General features: G+C 45.8%; 1 protein-coding gene across 3 annotated transcripts in view; it reads left to right on the top strand.

Annotated features, from left to right (window-relative positions):
* The window catches only part of ARHGAP9 (Rho GTPase activating protein 9), a 956,751-nt gene that overhangs the window by 104,509 nt on the left and 830,211 nt on the right, over positions 1 to 22,031 (top strand). For all 3 annotated transcript variants that reach the window (XM_069230800.1, XM_069230799.1, XM_069230801.1), the window contains 2 exons: positions 8,398 to 8,782; positions 11,072 to 11,310. In XM_069230800.1, coding sequence (XP_069086901.1) covers positions 8,407 to 8,782; positions 11,072 to 11,310 — 615 coding nt within the window. In that variant the 5' untranslated portion in view covers positions 8,398 to 8,406. The remainder of the gene's footprint in view (positions 1 to 8,397; positions 8,783 to 11,071; positions 11,311 to 22,031) is intronic.

Raw genomic sequence — 22,031 nt, 5'->3', positions numbered from 1 at the left:
TAAGGACCCAGGTGTATTGTTCACCAAGGCTTGGTGTAGCTGGGAGAAGCCACTTTTATCCAATCTCATCAGTAAACGGGCCTTTCGGGGATTAAAGTCAGGGAGCTCTTGTACCTGCCCCATCAGGTGTCCATGCCAGCCCACGAAACGGAGGGCCCTTCTCCATATCAGGAAGACCACCCTAATAATTTCTGTGAGAAGCCATATAGGTAATGCATCACTCCATCAAGGCCCATGCGGCAGAGCACCAGCTGGTATGCTGGATCATCCCAACCTCCTGCCAGCCAGTCATTTACTACCAAAAGATGGGAAGTCCAGTAGTATAGACGGATGTCCGCTGCACAAACTCCTCCCTCATAAACCGATCAACAACAGGTATCCTGGGCAATATGGGGAGTTTCGCTAATGCCAAAGAAAGGAGTGTTGCCACTTCAGGTAAACCAAGTGTTTGTAATAGGAAGTGGAAAGTTCTGTAGTGTATTTAGGTAGCGGGGAAGAATCATCATCTTTATTAGTGCAACCCTACCAAGCAGGTTCAATGGGAGGTCCCAGCATGCTCTGAGAGCAGCTCTGGTGCTACGTAGGAGTGGGGCTAGGTTGAGGGCCCTCGTGAGGTCTGGCACAGTTGCTAAGTGTACCCCTAAGTATTTGAAGCTAAGGCGTCGGATAGGGATGCCCTCACCACAGGCAGTCAACGCTGCACCCCCACCCACCCTCACCCCCCCCCATCTGGAGAGGGATCAGAAGTGACTTTGGCCTGATGAGGTGCAGCCCGGAGGCCTGCTTGAAGAGATAAAGTATCTCCAAAGTGCGGGGGCCGAGCTTGCCGGATCGACCAGATACAAGAGGACATCATCCGCATATAACGCAATCCTGTCTACAAAGGGCTCTGTCCAGTGCCAGCCACTGAGTTGTGTATCACACCGATCATCCACGCCAGAGGCTCATTGGCTAGAGCAAAGGTAGCAGGAAAGGAGTCATCCCTGCCGGGTGCCTCGTTAGACAACGTGCTGGAGAGCACCTTGCTGATTGTAACCTAGGGCTTTTGGATGGGATTAAAGGAGGGAGACCATTGCCTGGAAGAAGGCCCTGAAGCCCATGCGGGTCAAGCCTGCTGCAAGGTAATTCCAGTATACAACCTCAAAGGCATTTTTTAAATCAACAAGCAGCAGGGCCAGGTCCCCAGGCAGGTCATCAGCATGGGCAAGGACAAGGTATAAACGATATAGGCATGGGCACTGCAGGGGCCCCCAGGGGCCCCGCAACACCCCATACCGCCATCCTGTTCCTGGCGGGAGAACCGCCAGGAACAGGATGGCGGTATGGGGTGTCAGAATCCTCCATGGCGGCGCAGCTTGCTGCGCCGCCATGGAGGATTCATTTGGGCAGCGGAAAACCGGCGGGAGACCGCCGGTTTTCCACTTCTGACCGCGGCAGAACCGCAGCGGTCAGAATGCCCAGCGGGGCACCGCCAGCCTGTTGGCGGTGCCCCCGTCATTTTAGCCCTGGCGGTCTTGGACCGCCAGGGTTAGAATGACCCCCATAGGCTTCAATGGAGAACAGGGGTGCCCCGGTTCCAGTCTGCTATCAGGTAAGTACCCGCGTCCTCGGGGGGCAGACCAGGGGGGTTTTGTAGGGCACCGGGGGGGACACAAGCAGGCACAGAAAGTACACCCTCAGCGTCACAGGGGCGGCCGGGTGTAGAGTGCAAACAGGCGTAGGGTTTTAGATAGGAAGTAATGGGGAGACCCATTACCTCTTCAACGATGCAGGCAGGCACAGGGGGGGGCTCCTTGGGGTAGCCACCACCTGGGCTAGGCAGAGGGTTGCCTGGGGGTCACTCCTGCACTAGAGTTCGGTTCCTTCAGGTCCTGGGGGCTGCTGGTGCAGTGTTGGTTCCAGGCGTCGGGTCCCTTGTTACAGGCAGTCGCGGTCAGGGGTAGCCTCTGGATTTCTTCTGCAGGCATCGCTGTGGGGGCTCAGGGGGATCATCTCTGGTTACTCACGGGCTCGCAGTCGCCGGGGAGTCCACCCTGAAGTGTTGATTTTCCGCAGGTCGAGCCGGGGGCGTCGGGTGCAGAGTGGAGAGTCTCACGCTTCCGGCGGGAAACGTGAAGTCTTTAAAGTTGTTTCTTTGTTGCAAGAAAGTTGCAGATTGTTGAACAGGGCCGCTGTTCATGGGAGTTTCTTGGTTGCAGGGCAGTCCTCTGAGGCTTCAGAGGTCGCTGGTCCTTGTTGGATGCGTCACTGTTGCAGTTTTCTTCGAAGTTGGGAGACAGGCCGGTAGGGCTTGGGCCAAAGCAGTTGTCGTCTCCGTCTTCACTGCAGGGTTTCAGGTCAGCAGTCCTTCTTCTTGTTAAGGTTGCAGGAATCTAGTTTCCTAGGTTCTGGGGAGACCCTAAATACTGAATTTAGGGGTGTGTTTAGGTCTGGGAGGGCAGTAGCCAATGGCTACTGTCCTTGAGGGTGGCTACACCCTCTTTGTGCCTCCTCCCTGTGGGGAGGGGAGCACATCCCTAATCCTATTGGGGGAATCCTCCATCCACAAGATGGAGGATTTCTAAAAGTAAGGGTCACCTCAGCTCAGGACACCTTAGGGGTTGTCCTGACTGGTGGGTGACTCCTCCTTGTTTTTCTAATTATCTCCTACAGCCTTGCCGCCAAAAGTGGGGGCAGTGACCGGAGGGGCGGGCATCTCCACTAGCTGGGATGCCTGTGGCGCTGTAACAATAGGGGTGAGCCTTTGAGGCTCACCGACAGGTGTTACAGTTCCTGCAGCGGGAGGTGAGAAGCACCTCCACCCAGTACAGGCTTTGTTCCTGGCCACAGAGTGACAAAGGCACTCTCCCCATGTGGCCAGCAACATGTCTGGTGTGTGGCAGGCTAGCAGAAACTAGTCAGCCTAGACTGGAAGTCAGGTATGTTTTCAGGGGGCATCTCTAAGATGCCCTCTGGGTGTATTTTACAATAAATTGCACACTGGCATCAGTGTGCATTTATTGTGCTGAGAAGTTTGATACCAAATGTAGCCATTATGGTACTGTGGAGTTTGTGTTTGACAAACTCCCAAACCATATACTCTTATGGCTACCCTGCACTTACAATGTCTAAGGTTTTGCTTAGACACTGTAGGAGCATAGTGCTCATGCACTTATGCCCTCACCTGTGGTATAGTGCACCCTGCCTTAGGGCTGTAAGGCCTGCTAGAGGGGTGACTTACCTATGCCACAGGCAGTGTGAGGTTGGCATGGCACACTGAGGGGAGTGCCATGTCGACTTAGTAATTTTCTCCCCACCAGCACACACAAGCTGTGAAGCAGTGTGCATGTGCTGAGTTAGATGTCCCCAGGGTGGCATAAACCATGCTGAAGCCCTTAGAGACCTTCCCTGGCATCAGGGCCCTTGGTACCAGGGGTACCAGTTACAAGGGACTTACCTGAGTGCCAGGGTTGTGCCAATTGTGGAGACAAAGGTACAGTTTAGGGAAAGAACACTGGTGCTGGGGCCTGGTTAGCACACTTTCAAGTCATAACTTAGCATCAGCAAAGGCAAAAAGTCAGGGGGGTAACCATGCCAAGGAGGCATTTCCTTACAATAGAGAAGTGAGCCATTTTTGTCACCATATTCGTAAATGTGTTGGGTAGTTGCCTGCCAGCAGTATTGCGCGTCACAGGTAACCAGTTGTCACAAGGAGATTGTATCAAGATCGAATTGACGAGTGAGTGCTTCAGTCATGTCCCGAGTGAGCACATGCTCTTTGGCAAGTATACAAGCGTCTAAGGCCACGATATCACGCTTCTTGCCCCAACTCTTCATTTAAGGTTACTTTTTACCCACCCCAGGATAGTCGGTTTGCTTGCTGCCCAGATGGTACCAGGGCTCCGTACTGACCCTGTGTTAGTTTCAAAGTAGATGGTGAGCCCCTCTGATAAATTTTCTACTACGCTCTCGTCCTTTAGGAACCAGGCACTCAAGCACCACATAGGGCGACCATGTGAGAGTGCGGCATTCCATTGAAGAAGTTGTGGAAAGTGGTCAGATATATCTCGAGGGAGCATCAGTGTGCCCAAAAGTAGCAGACATATCTACTGTAGTGAGAAAGATATTGTTGATTCAGGACATTGTCTTGTTGGATGCTGATGTGTGAGAGCACGCCCTATTTTGCGGGTGCCAGACTCTCTAAACATCACAGAGGCCAAGATAGAGCGTTCAATTGGTCAGGGAGTGGGATTGAGTACTGCTGTCAAGGGAAGCAAGGTCAGAGACGTCTAGAAGTGGGTCGACAACAGAATTAAAGTCACTTCCAAGTATCAGAGTACCAAAGGCTAGGCTGGCAACCAGCTGAATGAGGTCATGAAGAGTCTCTATCTGTAGGTGGGGAGGGAAATAGACGCTAAAGAAATTGTAAGCTTTCCCCTCCAGCTCTCTGATTACCCCCATATATCTGCCGAAGGGGTCTTGTATCATCTGAGTGACCACCAGAGGGAAGGTTTTGTGGAGAAGGATTGCCGTTCCTCGCGACCCCCTGCCAAAACAGAGATGGAAGACCTGGTTTTACCCAAATCTGCCAAGAGAGGAGCATTTAGTACCCATAAGATGGGTCTCTTGTAACAAAGCCACTCCTGGATGATGGCGGTGGTGAAAGCGGAGAACAGTGGTGCACTTAATTCAGTCTAACAGACCGTTTACATTCCAGGAGAGGAGACTGTAAGCCATTGCGGTTGAAACCTTCATAAGAGAGATGAGGACCTCGACAATGGCATAAGTAAGATCTGCAGGAAGACCAGATTATGGTAAGGAGCATGTAACCCAAAAGAAAAATCAAAATCCACAAACTTGTTTACCAACAACATCCACAACAATAGAACAATAGTCCGCCCAAAGTCCCTACCCGACACCTCCACCCCGAAAGCATCTGTTGCCAACAATAAATCCCCAACATTCAAAGAAAACATAATTGGGCATTCGAAAAGGACCTCCTTAATACAAAAGGATCATTGGAAAGGATATACATGTTGGTAGATACCCTGGGTCAAGGGTATGTTTAGGTTTGACTTAATCACAGCACGACTCATTGTGGATCAGTTAGAGGGGGCTGCATCCTCTGGCGGTAGTGCTTCTCCTGTCTTTGGTGAGTTACAGAGTTGTGGGTGAATGTTACAGTCTGTAGGGGAGGGAAGTGATCCAAGACGTTCAGAGTCAGATGATGTGGATGACCAAGCCATGTTCCCCCTGCACCCACACTTGGACTTGTGGCGCCGACTGGATCAAGGAGCGGTCAATTTTGCAGGTTGCAGTGCACCCTAAAAGGTCTCTTGGAGGGTCATGACTGCGGAGGGAGTGTTGCTCTGTGGCCCACTCCTGTGCCGCCTCGGTGTTTTGAAGAAGTAAGTGCTTGAGCCGTGCACCACCCGCAGTCGGGCCAGGAAAAGCAACATGTATGGTACAGACAGGGCCCTAAGTTTTTGTTTCACTGCTTTGAAAGATTTGCATTGCAATTGAATCGCCTTTGAGTAGTCTGGAAAAATCATGGTATGTGCAGATTGGCAATGTAACTTGCCTTGGGCACGTGCTTCATGCAGGATCGCCTATCGGTCCTGAAAGTTCAGGATAGAAGTATTAGTGGTCAGGAAGGGGCACCCAGGAGGTGGAGGGTTTCTGTGCAGGAGAAAGGTGGGCACATTTCACCACAGAGTATAGTGACAGAAAGCCCTCAGGCATCCAGGAATGTAACCAGGTCTCAATAAATGTCATTGGGCACAGGTTTCCCCTCCCTGGGGAAACCCTCCCAGACTGATATTGTTTTGCCGAGACCGGTTTTCAGCATCGTCTGTCCTGATTTATATGGTGCGGACCATCGACAAGAGAGTTGCCATTTTGGATTTAATGTCTGAGGAGTCGTCTTCAAGAGTAGATAAGTGGTCTTCTACCTCTACCCGTCACATTACAGAAGCCCTGCCTTAGTAGGGCTACGTCTACCCCAACCTCTCCTTTCTTTGATTCTAAGGCCTTCTTGGATGCCTGAATAGCCAAAAGGATGTGCTGTACATCAGGAGACACAGCATTTGCTGATGGGACGCCCCCCCCATGGACTTTTTCGTGGGTTCATGTGCCGAAGTAGCACCTTTATCAATCTTTGGCTGGGAACTTGCTGGAGGAGGTTTGTCCTTCTCCATTTTGAAGCGTTGCGTGGGAGTGCTCAGAATCGGGTTTCACTGAGGGAAATATGTTGTGAGGATAGTAGCTGAGTTCCACACAGTGCAAGTGTACCAGAGGGTCGTGGTACTCACCAGCTCCTCATGTCCCAACTGTGATTGTAGAGGCGGCAATGTGAGCAGGTGCCTCTACCCGGTCCTCTTGTCTTTATGGCAGGGCAGCACAAGCAGCCAGTGGGATGAGCGAGGTGCAAAGAAGATGCAGGTGGGGGACCACGGGGTGCAGTACATTGCCAAAGTTTACTTCTTGGAGGAGCAAGAGAGTCCTGGGGGTGAAGGAGGGTGAACCATGGCCCTAGGCAAGCTGTCTGCAGGGAAGTGGAGACTGCCTGAGGGTCTCAGTGTTGTAGGGTGAGTGTCTCCTCTCGCCTCAGAGCTGATGAACTTGCCTTTGGCCTATAGAGCTGTTGAGCTAAGAAGCTTTGGTAGGCACTGGTGGAGAGGGAGAATTGAGAGCTAGCCCTGGGAGCTAACCTGCAGGGTAGTCAGTCAAAAATAGTAAGACCCAAGTTCCCCAGTGCCTTCAGTGTTGAGCTGCTGGTGGATGATGCATGGGCTCTTGCCAACGTGTGGGCCACACAGCGTGTCAAATTCAGACCCACCTGGAACGGTATAGAGTGAATGTAGATCCAGGGTGTCCAGATGAAGGCAGATTATTGAGAAGGCCTGGAAGCATTTATAGGATGTGTCCTCCATCTTGGCTGCGTCGGCTAACCGCCTACATGGAGATCTGTCCAAACTCTTACCAAACACTATTGTTTGGATTCTGATGCTAAATCAGATGTTCAAGTAGGACATGACTGATTAAGAAATGTATTTGCTTGATCTGGATAGTGGATCGTGTTCTCTGTCCTTTCCATCGCTCTTTGGTGAGGATGGACTTGCTACTATATTTAACACTTGTGACCGTCAATGAAAATCCCCAGAGAGAGAAGAAATGGTTTCTTACCTGTAATCCCAGTTCCCTCTCAAAGGACTCTCCATTGAAGTCATGAATGCCCTCCGCCTCCCGGGTGGAAATGACAAAGACGATTATTAGACCTATCTGACATTGCCACATATCATCAGAAGCAATTGCCACTTACTGTGCATAATGGGATGCTGGCTGTCTCTGGCACTTTAAAGGCATAGGTGCTGTTTGCACAGTTACGTAAGTGTGTATGTGTGCGTGCGTTTGTGCTTGCATGTGTGTGTGTGTGTTTGTGTGTTGGACATTGTAACCATTTTATTCCAGGCTGCAAACTATTCATGTCTTAAGTGTTTCTCTAGGCCTTACTGAAGAAAGGCAACCATCTACATTTAAGAACACATATTTAAAAAAAGTGGTCTGGGATCCCTGCATGTGGATGGGACTATTCAAAGCTTATGACTTCAATGGAGAGTCCCCAGAGAGAGAACTGGGATTACAGGTAAGAAACTATTTCTTCTTCTACTCTTTTTCCATAGTGTACATTTCATTGAGACTGAGGACAGAAATGGATGAGTGTCCAGCCACATCATGGTTCCTAATTAGGAAATACATTTTCTACTAATTTTAGCCCGGTATTTTTCGGGATGGAATAACTGCAATATTTCTGAGGCATGCATTGTGTTCCTAAACACCTCAGTATAATGACCTAATAGGTTAATAAAATTCTAGGCAGGAATGCATTGCACTTTCCTCCCCCACCTCAGAATGAACTAGCTTACTGTCGTTCCTGGAGGCCGGCTACAGCTGTGAACCTGTCAACGAGCCTTGTAGAGAGGAGTATGCAAATGAAACAGTAAAGTCTGAGTAGGAAATAAACAGCCAGGAAAGTGGCGTAACGTAAAATAATGCCTCCCCGAAACGCTCACCGCCTTACCCCGCAGAATGTAAAGGAGGCTCCTGAACCTCCCATATTTCACAGATGTTCACTGGCCTTGGGCGGAAAAGGGTCTTTTTGGAAAGTTTGGGGGCCCTTAAGGGTTGGGCCTATCCTGTGCCGCAGGTGCCTGGAACCGTCGTCTGACTGCATTAGCTTCTCTTTCCGTTTTTGTTTTCACATTATTGTTTGAACTTGGTAGTGCTGCCGTATGGGATTCACTTTTACGATAATGTTCTCTGTTTTGCCTTTGAAGTCGTCAGTGCACAGATGCACTAGTCACATGCTTTAAGTCAAATATTTTAAATAAAGTCATTAATCCTCGTGTTGTCTTACAGAGATGGATAATGCCATCTAGAGCACCAGCCTTCCCTGCTACCAAGAAGATGCCAGGAAGGTGGCGCTTAGTTGGCAGGAGCTGGAAACGGACTGAAAAAGCTTTCACTATTTCCCCAGCACCGGCAGTCACGCTGCAGGCGACACGTGACTACCAATATCACTCGATGGATGGACGCTTTGTGTTCCTGAAGGACGGGGACTTATTCATTCTTTTGAGTAAGATCACAGAAGACTGGTGGCAGGTACGCAGGCTGGGAGACCCATCCACGATGAAGGCTTTCCTTGTGCCAGCTGCCTACATGAAAGAAGTGTTTCTCAAAGGCGATGGAGTCCGGAATGCTTCACTGGCAGTAGTCACAAGCAGGAAGGCGCGGGAATGCCCAGGTATCTGGCGGATTCTACACTACATAACTTGCGTAATAGATAAAGAGATGTGAGAGAGTTAATTAAATAGGAGGTTTTCTTTCAGAACAGCTAATCTTATGTTAACTGAGGCCTACTGAGAGTGAACTCGATGTCGTGCCAGCATGGTTACTGTATGTGAGGTTGTGAATGTTATTAATAACTTTCCAATAGTTCCAAACTCTAAAAAAAACTATTACATGTCCCCTGTTAACAGAGACATTCCAAAACACAAAGAAAGGTAATATCCGCAGTCCCACAGCACAGCCTGTAGTGTTCAGTAAGGTTCCTAAAAGGGTCGTGGTCAAACCTTTTCATACCCACCTTGACTGATGCGGTTTTGAATACTGGCTATGCAGTTTTTGACTGTTCCACAGATCTACAGATAATGTTTGTGGTGTTAAAGCTTCAGGCCTTGCAGTGCTATTACTATTAAGGTATTTATGTAACGTTCAGTGCTGTCAACTCTGCTGTTCTCAAACTGCTCATGTAATGGCAGGGATAGAGGTGACAAACTGGCCTGGCTTGCTCCTAGCTGGCTGATCAAGTCCTGTAAGAATGGATCCTTCTCTTCCACGGCAAACCACACTAGAATGCAGTATCCCTCGCTGTTCTTCCTGTCTCTGAAGCATCTTAATACTTCGTTATGAGCCCTCTTTTTAAGCGACAGTAAGGAATGTGTACTCCTGTTTTAAGTTTTTGCCAATGACGTTCAGATTCAGTGTCAGAGGACTAATATCCCAGTTTACCTACCTGCAGCTTTTTTTGCTGACTTTGGATGAAGTACCCCCACAATTGGTGGTGGTTTGCGGGAAATAGTTTCTTTTTCCCATGGTAGAAATGACAGTTGCAGTAATTAATGGCTTTATCCCATGGTCACTTGTACCCAATGTACAGATGTAGCATATGGAAAGCCTTTTGCATTGTTGTAAATCAAAATTCACAAATCGTTCCCAGAATTACTCTGGAAAATCTGGTGACAATCGCAGGATTCTAGGGGTCCTCTTGGAAACTTTTGTGAGTTCCTGATATTTAAAATCTGCACCAATGCAAGAATGCAATTTTGGGGAGCAGATTACCAAATATCTCTGGGAATCAGTTCTTCTGTGTTTATCTGAATGAACATCTCGCTCTCTGAATGCTCAGGTGATAAAATTATCATTCTTGAGTGGTTAATTAAACTCGTCATTTTTGAAACCCAGTGCTTTTAGGAGCAGTAGTGAAGGCTAAAAGTCACTTTCTGCCCCCGATTGAAGGCCTACTCTACCAACTACAGGTTGCAAAGAATGCAGGACTCAGATTGGCTGCTGGCCATAGTGAATGCTGTCATGTGTCTGACAGTAGAACATTGGTTGAAGGTAGAGTGCAATGTTAATTTCAAAACCTCTAAATCTTACATACAAACTTTTTCAAAGGTGCCCCTATCTACCTAAAGGATGAACCTTTGCATCCCCTATGTACCAGAACCTTATGATCACCTGAAACTGGCCTGTTGAGACCAGCAGGGTTCCGGCCAGTCAGTGAAGGAAGGAACCTTTCTTTAATTACATATGTGGAACAATTTATCGGCCCATACGTGTACCAACTCAATAAAATGTTGATCCGCTCTGAAGAACAACTTATTAGCACAATTACACTAACTTCCACTATTTCACTTAAGAAGGTTGAAAAGCACTTAAAGGTGTCTGTATGCACCACAGTCATTAGATGGGATTCTTAGCCAAAACCTCACTTCAAATTTGCGTTTAAACTCTAAAAACGATATTGTTGGGGTGATCATGTGCAGCTTGAAGCAACACCGTTTAGTGAACTGACACTAGGACCTTGTAAAATTTTAGTGCCAGTGGAAGGTGCTATGGAAAATGCAAAATCCCTGAGTCCTGATATTTCCTGGGAGTGTCATTTCCCTATTCTCTCTGGCTATCAAGGGAATGGACATATTTTTCGTAACGCTGATTTTCAGCAATGGCATCTAGCAAAGGATGGCCTCATGGAGAAACGTCTAGATTAGAAATCTAGGTAGATAGAGGTTCACTTGAGAAAGTAAGTAACTTATTTTTATTGATGCCACCTAATGGCAGATCCGCAAATCAATTAAATTTTCACACTCTGGGTTGCTTTCACTTTGCTTGCAGGTTTCCTGTGCATGGTGTGCAGTTTCAATTCGTTTGACAGTGTGTTTTTTCGAATTTTCAGCGGAAAGTCTATATCATGAGTGTTTTTCCAGTACTATTCCGGTTCAATGACCTGTTGTCTTCACTCCTGTATCAGGTCCAACGGTACAATTTAGTTCCCCGAAGGACCATTACTCACATTTCCATGGGCCGCAACTAACGGGATACCAGTCTTTGCACCAGTTGAATTTGCCAGAATGTTCCGGAGTGAGGACCAGACAACATTCCATGCAGACCTCCAGTAGCTACGAAAGAACAGGAAAGTGGGACATACCATATTGCAAATACCAACAGGGCCAATCTACGTCTGGGGAAGACTTACAGTCTACAAAGGTGGTGAGTGGAGATTGTGATATTTTGTAATGTAAGGAGTGTGAATTTCATGGTCTAGCTGAGGAGAGTAGGGTGCTATATATTTTATATTTCTAATTGACATGTTTTCTGTTCAAATCGCAGCAATGACTAGTCTGTCTCATCCTTGAGAGGCTAATGACAGCAGTACTGATTTCAATTAGGTAGAAGTAAGTGTTTGTAAATATACGTATGTGTAAATCTATTTTGTTAACTAACTTAACAATGGTAAGGTTAACATAACAGTTATGATGTACACTATGTCCAGAAAAATGTGAAATTTGTTGGAAACTAAGGGGATAATTTAATCTTTGGGGGATGAAGGGTACTCTGTCAGGGATGGCGGAGCGCATTGCACCCGCCACCTCAAGGGGGACTCCGCCCACCAATCTAGAGTTGTGTGCTAGCCCTGTGGGTAACTCTTAACATTGATGGGAACTACTGTCACAGTTATTCCTGCCAATGTTTTAAAAGTTTAACTGACATTTCCATCAAACAAGACAGCTGCATGTCAAAGTTTTACACTACTTTTCATTTTTCAATAGCGAACTCCTAAAGCGGGAGCTTGTTTTTTCGAAAATGAAAAACTAATGATCCTCAGTCTATCAAAGTTTTTTTTTTTTGGTAGATGTGTCTGTGTGTGAGTGTGGGGGATGCTATATTTTTGTTTTTAGTCCCATTTTGCCTGGCATGCCTAATGGACAACAACAAAAATAAGACATACGATCATCGACTCAAAATTGGGCAGGTAGTCGAATGGCTAACCTTTGATGGCCCGCAATCTGTTGAGCCTTCGAAGAAGTATGTTGGTGACGGAACTGGAGTAGGCTGTGTTGTTGGCATACTTTCAATCCCCCAGCCTTTGCATCAGGCGAGAGGACAGATAGTTTAGAGAGGAGGATGCTTTGGTGCCATTGTGACATAGTACCCTTTCCTCCAAACTGTAAATCATACCCTAAATGTATTTATAATGGTGGTAAAGATGTAAGTCGATACAAAGACCAAAAAATCTTTAATGGTCAGTGGACGGATTGCCTTGAGAAGGTGCTTCTGTATGATGTCCTATCTTTTTATGTGTGGAGTTCTCTGCTCCGACCGCGGAGTCTCCACAAGCATAAAGTTAGCATTAAATATCAGTTTTGTGAATACTGAAAAAGAGTAAACTTAGGCAACGTGTTACCTTCGTAAATCAGGCCCAGAACGAAAGGTTCTGATAAAGCTTTACAGGCTGTCTTTGTGGAGCTAGTCACCCATCCCCATGTCACATTGTTCATTGTTACTAAAAAAACGAGTCCCTTAAGTATTTTAACAGGCAAGCATAATCTGGCGTAAACCGTGATTATTGGGCTACCTTAGCCTACATAGGGGGTCATTCTGACCCTGGCGGTCATGGACCGCCAGGGCCAACGACCGCGGGAGCACCGCCAACAGGCTGGCGGTGCTCCCATGGGCATTCTGACCGCGGCTGTCCCGCCGGTTTCCCGCTGCCCTGGGGAATCCTCCACATGGGGATTCCGACCCCCTTACCGCCAGCCTGGTTCTGGCGGTTTCGACCGCCAGAACCTGGCTGGCGGTAACGGGTGTCGTGGGGCCCCTGGGGGCCCCTGCAGTGCCCATGCCAATGGCATGGGCACTGCAGGGGCCCCCTAACAGGGCCCCACTAAGATTTTCAGTGTCTGCATAGCAGACACTGAAAATCGCGACAGGTGCCACTGCACCCGTCGCACGCCTTCAACTCCGCCGGCTCCATTCGGAGCCGGCTTCCTCGTTGAAGGCGCTTTCCCGCTGGGCTGGCGGGCGGCCTTCTGGCGGTCGCCCGCCAGCCCAGCGGGAAAGCCAGAATGGCCACGGTGCGGTCATTCGGCGGCTCCCGCCGGCCCTGCGGTTACCGCGGCCGGCGGGAGTCAGAATGACCCCCATAATGTCTTGTTGTCCTTACACCTCCACTCACTGCATAGCCTTTTCTCAAGGGAGAATTGGTTCGAGCAGATATGTCTTGCCTGAATTGTGAAACTGATTGTGTTTTGCGTGTGCTGTTCAAGCAAAGTTCCCCATGCAGTTTATATAAACTGGGCATTCTCCAGGGAAAGGTATCAAAGATCATTTATACTCACAAACACATTTTGAAAATGAGGATGGTGCATTGAAAAGCATTGTGGCTGTCCCTTTTTATTTCGACAGCCACCCTCGTGTACCTGTAGTTCTTGTGGGAATTATGTGTGATATGTAAGAAAAAAATAAGCATCCTTGCACAAACCTAAGGCTTCTCTGAGATGGGTTCCTAAGAGTGCTTAATTTGTACCAGTAGTTTCAGGCAGTGGGCGGGCACTCGCACTCTTTTTAGGAAACCAGGACTTAGATCTCATCATCAGCCTTTAACCCAGTGCAAGAAAGAGAAAGACTGAAGAGAGGAAGAAAGTGGAAGAGAAATATATTAAAACAGCAACGAAAGGGGAAAGCAGGGATGAAGAAAAAGAACGTGCAAGAGAGAGATAAAGAAATAGGAAGTGTATAAAGCGGTGGAAGAAAGAGACATAAGTTCCAATCAAGAAGAGGAAGCCTCGAAATTTGGCAGCACTGGAGCCGTAATATAGGAAAAGCTTTTCCTTTACCTGTATGTGCTTTTAAAAATTAAGAGGTGTTTCCCAATACCACCACGAATCAAGTACCCAACCCCCTCTTTGCTGCCCCTTCAGTTTCTGCAGATTTGGGCAGTGCCCAGATATATTTCAGGTAAAGATTTTACCTCTTTTTTGGCACTTGACTCCCACTGAAGCTCAGCACCATGAGTGTAAATGTGCTCTCAGCCACTCCACCAGGCACATCTTTCATTAAGTGCCATATGCCCCACTGTGATTCACCTCTATACCAGCTACCTTAAAGATAGTATGAATTACAGTAATGATAATGGAAAGGGCTGCCCTTGTATGTGGAGCCTGTGTCTCTTGGCTCAATGCCCTTGTGGCTTGCCCGTCCACATTTCTTCACAAGCGCTGTTGCAGCCCTCTTGTGATGTCACTGTCCAGGGTCATTTTCCGTAGTGCCTCAGAAAGTCTAGACTTGTGGAGTCAAGGTTCATTTTTTTTCTGAGGATTGTTTTAACAGTTTTTAGCTTTATAAATATACTGTATAACCTAGTGACAAAGAAAAGTTTCACAACTACTGCTGCAAAGGAATAATGTACAACTGGTATATTACACATTTTCCTTAATCAGTTACGAAAAATAAAAATACCAAACGTTAAGGATAGGTGTGTATCATTATATCAGAAGTGTTCTAGGTTAGATTATTGAACTCTGTCACAAAAGTTTGACTTATAACAAGTCAAAGAGTCCTAGACCGTATGTTGTATTTACTACGACATCACATGCCCTCAGCAGTCCTTTTTTGCGCCTTCTTACATGGATAAGTGGTTTTTACACTGCGCATGGCCTCTACTATTTTAAAGTTTCCTTGAGATCACATATTCATTTTTCGTATTTCCATAAGTCAGATAGACTTGTATCTGTCATGTACAGGTACACGGTTGTGGTCTGAAATGTCATGGAAGAAAGATCACAATATCATGAGCAAAACATCGAAAACCAAAACAACGAGGAGATAATTGCACATAGTGAAGTATAGTTTTACTATTCTTAACGCTACAGCTACATATCTTAAAGATATAGATATCATCAAGGTGCCTAGATGTGGAGTTAGGTATAGAAAGTATATGCGTGCTTTCTTGTTGATATTTTAGTCCTCAATATTCTGGTAACAATATTGCAACCACTCAGTATTCCTTCCGTGACATTCTGGGCCCACTCCTATGTACACAGTGGGCATGATTCTCTTCAACATGTGATGTTACAGTAATTCGTATTATCTGATAGAATGTGTAGCAGGTACAAACAGATAAATGTATGAATTCATTTTTACTCAGATTGTTTGGAAGGTGTACAACATAGGCCCATCCATTTCACAGTTCACTTCTGATTGATTCTAAATTTAAATATATAATAAATCTATCAGCTAGAGCACATGAGAGCACGTGACCTAAAAGATTTGCAGCTGATACAGTAGTTTTTCACTGTGATTTGATTTAAAATTGCACAATGTATTAACAAAAGCAGCCATTTCACTACTTAAAGTAGTAATTTAAAATGATGTTATAAAGGACTTTATTCCAACTCCAAAGTTCTCCAACGTTGGATCTTTTGTATATTCACATGCTTGAATCATTCTTCATCATCAGTCTGCGAATCCCTGGTACATTAAAATAGCAGTATGCAGTGTAAAAATAAATTCAACATACAGTATATAATGCAAACAACATAAATTCTTTAGTCACACATCCACCTCATTTGAAAGAACCCAAACTTCAGCCAATGAGGTGGAAGCTTAAGCACTCCTACTTCCTCTAGAGTGTATCATAGTTTAGATTTCTACCTCATGTCATGTGTGAGACAGTCCCCTGTCAGTGCTCTGCTGTAATCTTTCAGTTAATTTGAAATTGTTTCAATTTTGGTCTTCCCTGGATTTGAACCAGCTATTTCTTCATCTCTACTGTACTGTGAGTTGTTTTTAGGGAACATTGGTTCAATTTCTGGACCAGGGAGATCGTTTGTTCCGTCAAACAATTGTCACCATGGCTGACAAGGAGAAGAGGTCTCTTTTTTAAAGTTTGTTTATCTTGTGGCAGCAAGATAATTTACACTGATGATCCACACTCACAGCGTATTTATCGTCTTTATCCTAAACATGTCAGCGGATTGTATTATCTCTAAGTCTTTTTCTATTGATACTCTTAAGAACAGGGACAGGAAGTTGGCATTCTTTCTAATGAATAAAGAGAATTTTCCTCCTTCTAAAGGAGATGCCCCCTATTCAGGGGAAGATTCTATGAGAAGTGACCCCCAAGCTCCTTCAGGAAGGCAGCGCCAAAGATCAGTCATTTTACAGTTCCCTGAGCATGATCAGTATGATACAGTGCGTGCAGCCAACTCCTATGGTGACAGACCATATCCAAAGCACTACAGAGACTCACCTGTGGTGAAAAAGAAAAAGTCTTCAAAGGAAATCTTGTTGACATTAAGACTATCGGTGTAGGAAAACTTAACTTCATCATCGATGATAAAGATACCGTTGACGGCGGCACCATCAACACTGTCGATGATGATGATGACAAGCATTCTTTCGACTGAGGCACCATCTCTGTCAAGCATGCGTCAACTGTGAGGTGCCCGTCAACAAGGATCATACCGTCAATGACGACTTCCATACCATCACTGACCATGCCTTCGACAGTTACCATATTGTTGATGGCATCACCGTTGAGAACCACACAGTCAATAAAAAACCATAGGAAAACATGAGAGGAAATGTTTTTTTACCTATGAAGATCATTGATGTGCTTGCTGTACAGTTGTTGCAGTCAGATCAGGAAGTGGAGGCTACTGATTATGCCTCACTGAAAACTTACAGTCCAGCGCAATTGGATGTGAGATATGTTCCAGTTTTTGAAGAGGATGCAGTGGACGATGAGCAGTCCTACAGCGTATATATGTGTGTCACCAGGAGAAGAAGTCTGGAAGTATCCAAATTGATTCAAGGCACAAACCACCTAGATATTATAGAGAGGCAAATGTGGTCCAAGTGCCAATGAACTTCTTGTCTACGTTGCAATAAATGATGGATACTTTTACTAAGTTGTTATTGCAGAAACCAGCTAATAACCCTAATAATGGGGTTACCTGCTGCTCCCACCTCCTGCGTCCTCATCCAGCTCCTTACCTAGTTTCACCTCCTAGGCAGCCATCACTACTAATTCCTCCTCCAACACCTAGGGGATAGGTCCATGGAGCAGACATGGATGATGTTTAATCTCATGGCTGTAGCTATTCTAGTATAGAAGTAGATGAAGGTAAACTACTACCAGACGGTGATGGAAGGGATGATAATGGCTGAGATTTTATTATCCCAAGTCGAAACGAGTGTGTAATTCCACAAGATGTTAGGGATGACATCTCTAAATGTAATTCTTTGATTGACAGACCTGCCAATAAATTCAACCTACCAATGACCTCTGTAGTTCAACCATGTTTTCTTTATGACTCAAAGGATCAACCATGAAAATGTGTTAGGTACATGCCTATTCTTAATTATTTCTGGTCAGAATGTCCGATATTATTGATGACACATGCTACCGTTTTGGCTGTGATACCTCACCTGGAAAAGAAATACAAAGCCAACAATTCAGCTCCAGCTTGCCTCACTGATCATGCTAGGCCAGATTCAGTAACTGTTTCAGCGGCTCAAAAAAGACCCAACACCCGAATAACGCAGTCATCTAGTCCACCAGCCAAGGATGGCAAAAGTATTGACAATCTGGGCTGGAGAATTTCCTCTATGGCAGCAATCTCAATTAAGACAGCCAATGCCTTGGCTATTCTACATTGTTATGATTGCCAGATATGGCATGAAATAGCTCCATTACTGGATCTTATTTTTGAGGATAAGAAGGAAATGACAAGACCTATCCTAAAGGCTTGAGAAGTAACCTCTTTTTTCATTATGCATGCAGCAATGGATGCTTCAAATACAGGTTCTCGCCAGTTGGCAGGAGGGACTGTGCTAAAGAAACAAGGCTGGTTAAAATCCACAGTTTTTCACACTGATGTTCAATCTAAGATCTTAGACATGCATTTTAATGGGGTAATGCATTGGTAAACATGTTGATAATGCCCTGTCTTAAAACTGACTCTGATACAGCAAAGGAGTGGACCTTTGTAGCATCACAGTATTATGAATTCTACTTTTTATGGCTGACAAAAATCACTGATGTCAAGGAAGTCCTTATTAGTCTCAAAGACAATCTAAATATGATAAAGGATGTTCCTTTAATTGAAAGCAAAGGCAAGCTTACAGGAGGTCTGCAGGAAGGAAGAGGATTGCTCGCAACTACGAGCCAACGATAATCAGAAGAGAGCCTGTCTCCCAGCTCGTTTCCCCTTTTCTGTCTGGTCATCAGATACTGGGGGGAGAATTTCCCTGTCTGCTCCTGCATGGAAGAAAATGACATCAGACAGGTCGGTGTTAAAAATTGTCCAGTCAGGCCATACGTTGGATTTCACTTAGAGGACCCCAGTTTGTCCACCAAGACAAGAGCATCATCTTCATTTGAAGGAGCTGCAAATGGAAATTCTCATGCTTCTTTCCAAATGAGCCATATAAATTGTCCCCAAATTCCAAAGGAATCAAAGTTTCTTTTCCAGGTTCTTCACAATAAAAAAGAAGCTAGACCAATAAAGGTCGATAATGGATCTCAGAAAGTTTAAAACGTTTATAAAGAAACAGTCATTTCGGATGCTTATTCTGCAAGAAGACCTCCTAATAATGCAACAAGGGGATTTTTTTTATCTCTCTGGACCTTTTGAATCCACATACCTATTTATCAAAAACACAAGTACCTTCAGTTCTCAGAAGCGGGCCAGCACTACAAGTTCAAGGCACTCCCTTTTGGGCTTAAATTAGCTCCAAGAACATTCACCAAATGTCTTGCTCCACTTACCGCTTTTCTCAGGAGACAAGGTCACAAGGTGTTCCCATACCTGGATGGCTGGTCAGTCAAAGCACAATCCAGGGGAAAAGCAGAAGCTTCCACAGAGGCTTGCACCAATCTCTTCCAAAGACTCAATCTCAGTTTGAACAGGGAGAAATCATCATTGGTACCCAAAACAAAGATCCATTTCTCTGAGCAATACTTGACAATCAGCTGGAGAAAGCCTTTGCATCGGCAGAAAGAGAGAGAAAGTTGCAAACAATGTCAAACACTATTGCTGTAAAGCAATCTATCAACGAGAGGCAATACAAGTCCCTGATAGGTATGATGGCATCATGTATAGGTCTCATTCCGTTTTGCAAGCTTCGTATGCGACCTGTTCAGCAGAAGCTGGATTTGCAATTGAAGCAGGTGGAAGGCTCATGAGAAGATGTGGGCCGCTTCACAAGGCACTTGAAAAAAGCTCTGATCTAGTGGAGAATTTCAGAGAACCTAAATACAGGTCTTTCTTTTCTACAAATAAAAGAAAGGTCATTGCTCACCATGGATGCGTCCATGGATGGCTCGGGAGCCAACCTGCAGGAGCTTTCTACCAGAGGCCTTCGGGCAGATACTGAGAAAAAATTTCAATATAAATGTGTTGGAGCTCTACGCAATAAGAGTAGGCTTACAAGCGTTTCTTCCCAGATTGGCAGGTCAACGGTTCCAATCAGAGCGGACAACACAACACCCATCTTCTACTTAGCCAAGCAGGGAGGGGCAAGGTTTCAGAAGAACTACAGAGGCTGTGGAACTGGGGCATTTCTCACAGAATAGACATTGCAGTGGAACACGTGCCAGACCGCCAGAATGATCAGGCGGATGCACTCAGCCTGCATATGGCGAATTGTCACAAGCGGGAATGGAAGCAGAAACAGGTGGATTACATCTTCAATCAGTGGGGTCACCCCACAAATCGATCTGTTTATCACTTCAAACAACGAAAAATGCCTGTGCTTCCAAAGCAGGTTTTGGCATCCAGGCATGATGTGCAATGCACTTTCTATCAGTTAGTCCAAAATATTAGCCTACACCTTTCCTCCTTTTTCCTTTGAAGGAAGCAATCCGATCCTCAATGCGGAAGCTTGGCCTGACCTTTGCTTTTCAGCGAGCTGCTGCAGTTGACAGCATGTCTAGCCATTCCTTTGCAGGTGCGTCCCAGGACATTGGCTAGACATCAAGGAGAGATTCTTGACCACACTCCGTCGTTACATTTGACAGCATGGTACCTGACCACCTGGAATTTGGCCTTCTGGATCTCTCATAAGAATGTAAACAGATGCTGGCACAGGCTCGTGAAACCAATAAGACTTACAGCGCTAAGTGGAAGCATTTCTGTGCCTGGAGACGGAATAATGGTCATTACCTACTTTAAATAAAGCCTTCACAGATCCTGTCATATTTGTTAAGTGTGGCCAAAAGTAGTCTAAAATATTCTTTAGTTAGGACCCCTCTGGATGCGATCTCCTGATTTAAAAAGACTGAGAGTTTGAAGTTTATTCTGTTTTCCCAAAGAATCATTAACCAATTTATGAATGATCTCTTTAGAGCTTTTCCACCTCCTCATTAGCATCCTCTAGTTCCATGGGAGTGTAATACAGTCCTCAGTCGGCTGATGTTACCTCCTTTGAGCCGATACATAGAGCGGACTTAAAATTTGGTTCATGCAAGACTGCACTACTCTTGGCTCTGACATCTGCTAGGAGAGTAGGAGAGATTCAGGCATTTACCATCAGAGAACCTTTTTTCTGGTTCGCTAACGGCAAAGTGAACCAACTCTAAATTCTTCCCTAAGGTGCCTACTGACTTCAATTCGAATGAACCTGTCATTCTTAGATCCTTCTTTCCCAGTCCATCCTCACCAGCAGAAAGATCATTACATTCTGTAGATTTGCATAGCTGCCTCCAATACTTTATAGACAAAGGACATACGCACATCAGAACAGTTATTTGTGTAGTTTGCTCAACCACGAAAAGGCCAGACCTTGACCAAAGGGGATAACTTGTTGGCTCTCAGTCTGTATTGCTTTTTTGTCATGCCAAAGCCAAGCGATCTCTTCAGGAAAGTGTCAGAACTCCATGAGTGTTACCTGAAACTCACAGAATGATCCTGCAGAGACGACAGGAACTACCTCCACCTTCCCGTACCTTCACCTGTATAGGTGTATCAGTGAAAACAAGGAAGAAGACTTTGGCCAGGAGAGGCAATCCTAAGAGGCTTGTGTGTGTTCTTCCGCAGTATCACTTTAGAACAAAAAGGATAGGGTCAGTACAACAGTAATATAGCATGAACCCATGTAGCTTTCCCACCCTGGGTGACTGAAAGTGGTATACCATTGGAGTGGAGGGGTAAGGGGCAGACGGAAGAGACTGCAGGAAGAGACCAGGAAAACTGTCTAAAATGATGGAACCCTGGAGCGATATATTTGTCTCTATTCAACAGTTCCTAAATGGAACAAAATGGCCACAGCACACAGGAAGTATAGTCCAAAAGTATGGCAGGGATAAGTATCCCTGGTAGTATGTTGCTGAGGTGCACAGTTGAAAGGAGTCTCAAGTCTTGTTTGTAGATGGTGTCTTTAATTTGTAGATACTAGAAATCATAGTGCCATCAGCGAGATACAGCCAACACGTGTTTCGTCACACCAGTGACTTTATCAAGGCTGGGCCGTCCGGCCAGGATGGTACGTAACGAAGGTAAGTGATGAGGGAGCCTCGTGATCAGTTGAATAGGCTTTGGAACGTCAGTGGTAACTTCTTGGAGTAGATCTATCAATAGTGTGGCTGAGTAAGAAATTGGACAAGTATGAAAGTAGGCAGGCCCTGATAAGCCTGTGGTCGGAACCTGAAAAGGCGAAGGGAGGTGTGGCACCGAGTTGTCTGAACGAGTACTGGAAATACTCAGCTGAGGATTCACTGAGTAATATTAACTCAGAAAAGCACTTCCTTATGGGAGGGACATAGATTTGTACATTGCATATCCAGCACAGAAAATAAACATCAAGGTTGCACTCCAAGCGCGGTAAGGCAAACTCATTTATACACACTTCCTGGCACAGATAGGCAAATAAGCACTAAGAGCTCCAGTGTGGGTAGGCAAAATCAGCAATAAGTGCTCCAGCACTGG

This window comes from Pleurodeles waltl, chromosome 4_2 (genome assembly GCF_031143425.1).
Source record: "Pleurodeles waltl isolate 20211129_DDA chromosome 4_2, aPleWal1.hap1.20221129, whole genome shotgun sequence".
Lineage (NCBI taxonomy): Eukaryota > Metazoa > Chordata > Amphibia > Caudata > Salamandridae > Pleurodeles > Pleurodeles waltl.
The sequence above is the reverse complement of the archived record's forward strand: the minus strand, read 5'-3'. Positions and strand labels throughout refer to the sequence as shown.